At 57.3% G+C, this 5,241-nt stretch overlaps 1 protein-coding gene across 1 annotated transcript; it reads right to left on the reverse strand.

The window, feature by feature from the left end:
• Positions 1–429: 429 nt before the first annotated feature.
• LOC125545237 (protein SOSEKI 4-like) lies at positions 430–3,093 on the reverse strand. Its single transcript, XM_048709130.1, has 4 exons — positions 2,695–3,093; positions 2,527–2,596; positions 1,640–2,401; positions 430–749 (listed from the first exon to the last, which is right to left on the reverse strand). The coding sequence occupies exons 1-4, from the start codon at positions 2,948–2,950 to the stop codon at positions 617–619; spliced, it is 1,221 nt and encodes a 406-aa protein (XP_048565087.1). The 5' UTR covers positions 2,951–3,093; the 3' UTR covers positions 430–616.
• Positions 3,094–5,241: the final 2,148 nt, after the last annotated feature.

The following is a 5,241-nucleotide window of genomic DNA, read 5'->3' on the forward strand; positions in this document are numbered from 1 at the left end:
ATTTGAAATTGTTCATGATTTCAAAAAAAAATTGACTTAAATTTGCACCAAAAAAAGGTAAATAGAAACGAAAAAGCAAAAACAAAAAACGAAAAAGCAGGCTGAAAAACAGAAGTAAAAATACAAAATAAAACCGGTCTAGAAATCCGGAAAGGCAGCCTACTTACAGTGCGCCCACCACGGGTACAGCACTATCAGGCGCATATAAGGATTTTGCCGTGGTCCAACAATAGTCTGTGGCCGGGCCGATGGTGAGGATATGGTGGACGTGGACCGCTCTGCGTGACATAGCTAGGCCAGCCAAGATTTCTACTGTGGCTAGTGAGTGGTGCACACAGGTGCCGGAGCTAGCTGTCTGTGCCATATGGGCCACGGGCACTAGCCTAGTTTCGTCTAGACAGACGCACTACTACCACTGAGCACAGCGAAAGAGCAAGCCATCATATGTACCGTTCGTCACAAATACTGTTTCATGTCACACCCAGATATACCAGCCAGCCGACCGAATCACACCCACCCAAGCTCCAGACAAGCCACAAACGAGGCCACCCAAACAACAACAGAGGATTATACAGCTGCAGCGTTGCCGACGACGAACCACGACGGACGTACGCCCTCACGCCCCGACCCTCTTGCCGCTGGCGTGCGCGGCGGTGCAGGAGATCACCTGGTAGCCGTCCTTCTTGCTCTTGGGCTTCCGCGGGATGCACCGGTCGTGCAGGTCCACCGCCTCCTCCGCCTTCCCCGCCCTGCCATCATCCACCGTCACATATTCAGAATAGTAATACAGCAGCAGTACAGTAAGTCGTAAGCGGTTATCATTCCGCATCACTGTCTCTCGTACCCTCCCCATCATCACGGCTCTCGTGCAGCACAATCCGCGGCGGAGTACTTGGCACAAAGATCGGTTCCTCTGTACAAGTGCGCCGCATGTATGGCTCGAGGGCTCCCTCCCCCGGGCCACACCCGCTTGAGAACCGGACGAGTTCAATGCCTGACAGGGGCGCTTACTTGAACAGCATCCATTGCAACATCATCCATTGCTTCCTGATAATGTGTTGATGGTTTCACGTCTTACTCGGTCCCTCAGATTATTATACCAGTACTCCTACTGCTATGCCCTCGTACCGGAGTCACGGGCTCATGTCTCTGAACAAGTGTAAATAAATCCAAAACGTAATTAAGTTCAGCGATCGCTCGTGTCGCAGGGCAAGAACACTTCCAAGATTTGGCGCTGGCTCTCGCGTGCCAGCCGAGAATTCAAGGCGCGTCCCTGACATTCTGGATCGACCGATCGATCCGTCCTGTTTGTGACTTGTGAGCATGAGCGATAGCTCCGCGAGACCTATTCCTATTTATGAACTTAACCACCGATCAAGTACTCCTACCCCCGGTGGAATTTTCGCAGCGCCTTTAACCAACTGCCGCTACGGCGGGCCGAATCAATGGAACAGTGCCCGACTGACTGGCCGCCATTAACGGCGGCCAGAAAGCTTGGAGTGACGAGCCGCTGGCGGTCACTAACTCTAGTAACTACGTAGAACCGAATAGTGGCGGTGGTGCCGGTTTAATTTGGTGGGTGCGTGCTTATCGGATGGCATTGATGGTCGGCGTGGAGTGTGGTGTTATACGGTTATACCTGTCGGCGTTGTCGGAGGACGACCGCCGGAGGACGGCCAGGTCCTGGCACGGGTCGGCGGCCGGGCGCTGCGTCTCCACCAGGCTCCCGCTGAAGTACTCCTTGTCCTCGACCGCCTTCTGCCGGTACACGGCCGTCTCGGCGGCCGCGCGAGCCGGCGGCCGCGGCGGGCGCGGGCGGTAGTGCACCCCGCGCGGCAGCACCGGCGTCGCCAGCCCGCCCTTCACCGACACGGACCCGCACGAGATGAGCTGCATCAGCACGGACGACGCCCTGGCCCGGTTCGCGCCGCTGGGGACGGTCGCCAGGACGCGGCCGTCCGCCCTGATCAGCGCCTCCAGCGTCTCGGGGCTCGTGGACGCCGTCGGCGGCGACGTCTCCTCGCGGCTCAGCTCCTCCTGGGCGCGCCTCTGGTGGCCGCGGCTCCGCCCGCGGTGCCCGTCCTCGGTCTGCGTCGCCGCGTCCGCTGCCGCCGCGGCGCGGTCCTCGGCCTTGTACACCCTGTACTCGCCGACCTCCGCTGTGCCGCACGCGCCGGCGACGCCCTTCCTGTGACCGTGCTCCCAGCCTGAGGACGAGGACGTGGTGGTGTCGTGCGAGCCGGAGGAGCAGGAGGACGCGGCGGCCGCGTCGAGCAGCGGGAGGTGGATCGCCGGCGGGTGCAGGCGCTCGGTGCCCTTGAGCACGTACTCCCGCCCGCCCACTGGGTGCACGTAGTCGTCGTCCGCCAGGTCGTGCCACACGAACCCGTTCCTGTAGCTCCTGCGCATTACAATTTACAACAACACCGCAAATCAGCAGAGAACGCATGTCAGAGCGCCAGAGCCGCCATGCCATTCTTGCGCATCGCCGGTGAACTAATCCAAGCTTTAAGCCGAACTGCAAACCTCTTGGAGGCCCAGGAGTACATGCGCGCCATCCCCTTGCCTCGCAGCGCGTCGAGCCGATCGATCACATCTACACAGTACAGCAACAATGAGCAGATGATACGCTCAGTGCAGAACGAAACAAAAAAGGTTCACGCGCCATGAGCGGACGGTGCACGGCCGGCGTACCTCGGAGGTAGAGGCCGTCGGGGGAGGAGAGGGCGACCTCCATGAAGTGCGGGTGCTCGAGCTGCCCGTTCCTGGACAGGTAGTACACGACGGCGACCCTGGCCGGCCCCGGCCTCGGGCGCGGCGGCCTGGGCACGGCCGCCATGTCGGGGCTCCGCTGCCCCTGCTGCTCGCGCCAATGCGGCCTCGGCTGCTGCTCCGCCCGCGCCCTTCCACCACCACCTCCACCACCACCCCCCGCCACCACCACCGCCATCTATATATCTCCAAGCTCCTGCTTGGACAATGGATATGCTGCAATCTCGTATCCGGGGACGCTATAACAAGCAGCAGCGGAGTGCAGGCGGTACGTACGTACGTGGTCAGCAGAGCACGGCAGCTAGCGCTTAAAGGCGGCGAGTGCGACACAAGGGAAGGTGCAAAAGGAGGCCGCAGCGACGCAGTGATCAGGCATTCAAACCCCCCCGCAGGACCATCGGGCAGCTGTGAGCTTTGGCCTCTGGCTCGCGGCGCAGCAGCGGCAGCGCCGCGCAGTGAGAGTGAGGTTGGGGTCAACAATGCCCAGAGGAGGGGTCTTTGCTTCCACTTTGTATGGAGGATTGTCCTGTTGGTGGTAGTACTTGAGATTAATTAGTGGCACTGTTGACTAATGCAGTGGGGATTTGTGGGTTGGAGGCGACTTTGAGAACAGTGTGTTAAGGACTTAAGGTGGGTGTTAATGTGGGAAGGGGACTGGTTTCTGGAGCGTGGCGAAGTGGCAGCTGCTTTGGCGCTGCAAACCGGTTGTTTTAAGCCCAAGGTTTGACTATCGAGGCCCGGCACCGCACGTATGGGGCACGGCGGCGACACCGGCCAAGTCCGGCGGGCCCGAGGTGTCAGTCGGTCGAAGCACGGTGTGCAAAGCGTAGCGTAGGGGCGTGCGTACGTCGTAAACAAAGCGGATTGTGTGTTGATTAGTGGATTAGCGTCACTTCGTGTCTGATGGTGCCCCCCGACAACGGGTTAATAAGCTGGGCATGTGCGCGTGAAGCCGGGCATGGAGCACGGGTGTACTATGATGGCATGGCTATTGCTATACTACACTGCCGTTGCCATTGATGATGCTAGTAAAATGGGTTCATTGTCTCATTTTCTGGCAAATTGCTAGTAGTAAAAATATTTGGAAGCATTTGCGTGCGTGGGAAGGCTGCAATCCCTGTCCTGTCCACGGGAGAGAAGCGGACAATTAGTATACTAATCCGAGCCACGTGAGAGGGGCCATCGGCCATCCTTAAACAATCCCATGGCCCGGTAATTATGAGTGTGTGCATCATGCTAACCAGAGCCATTTAGCACTAGGCCCCACTTATCCACCGGTGCCACGAGTCAGTGAGGCCAAAAGCAACGGTAATCAGGCAATGTAGTCAGTGGCAGTGGCTGATCTTGGCCATAGTTTACGAGGGGGGCAGCCGGGCAGGGCCACCGACTACGAGGTGGCCGGGCGCGGACAGCGAGACTGCACGGCGGGCGAGCGAGACGGAGGGAGGGGGGCGAGGCGAGGCTGCGTTTGACTCACGGAGATGGACGGGACGGTGCGACGCTGGGCGCGTCGAGATGCGCGCCGGCAGTCTCACTCGCGCGCCCATCGATCCAGCCCTCTCTTTGTTTTCTGCTTTTCGCGGCCTGTCCTCCTCTCGCTCTTCTTTACCGCGCCCCGGGAATACTAGTACTAGCGTGTAGTAGTATTGATTAGTGGCAGGTGTTGTACTGACAATGATGATCTGATCGACGAATGCCCACTGATTGCTCCGTGACCATGCGTGCCTGCTGCAATCGATCGATTTCTCATTTTCACGCGGCCGGGGCATCGGAATTCGCACGCGTTTTCGTGTGCCTTTTTCTTCTTGGCGGGAGCAAAAATACAGGAGCGCGAATGCGATTTAGAGCATCTACCGTCAGTGTCGTCCAATCCTCCTCGTACATTTGCAGGCGCACCCGGTTTGACCGGCCAGAAGAGATGACAAAAGTGACACAACCGAATCCCTTGTATCAGTCTTATAGGCTCCGGACGCGCCTGGTCAGTCCGTCATGCGGCCCATCCTCGACCATCTTTTTTCTTTCTTTATTCTTTATTTTCTACTCTTTTTTTTATCTTCACAAACCATGCACAACTGATCAGACATATGAGGAAGAAAATAAGAAATGTGGCTGCATGGATGGACAACCGGGGACTAAAAAAGGACACACCCGGTCACTAATAGCATGGGTCCACGGACATTTAGAGTCAGATTTGATAAGTCCGACTATAGATGCTGTTAGAGAGCTGTCTTGGCGTTGGTCCTCCTCGACCTCTTGCCGCACGGGTGCACATGAATTAAACACCGGTTGCTTTGTGACCATGCGCGTGCTGCAATTGATCGATTTCTCATTTTCACCGGGCCGGGGCATTGGAATTCATACGCCTTTTCTTTTTCTTAACGGAACTAGAGGACGCGATGTAGGAAAAAAGTCTAAAATAAACTTTAAATTCGTATACGAAAGTTAAAGTAAAACTCTAAACTTCTAATC

The sequence above is a fragment of the Triticum urartu genome, chromosome 3, assembly GCF_003073215.2.
Source record: "Triticum urartu cultivar G1812 chromosome 3, Tu2.1, whole genome shotgun sequence".
NCBI lineage: Eukaryota > Viridiplantae > Streptophyta > Magnoliopsida > Poales > Poaceae > Triticum > Triticum urartu.

What these genes read in the sequence shown, in the direction of transcription:
- LOC125545237 (XM_048709130.1), bottom strand. Translation starts at nt 2,950, where the DNA reads ATGGCGGTGGTGGTGGCGGGGGGTGGTGGTGGAGGTGGTGGTGGAAGG. An exon ending in CGACGGCCTCTACCTCCGAG is followed by an intron (nt 2,597 to 2,694) that starts GTACGCCGGCCG and finishes TGTACTGTGTAG; the next exon opens with ATGTGATCGATCGGCTCGAC. An exon ending in TCCTCCGACAACGCCGACAG is followed by an intron (nt 750 to 1,639) that starts GTATAACCGTAT and finishes GGATGATGGCAG; the next exon opens with GGCGGGGAAGGCGGAGGAGG.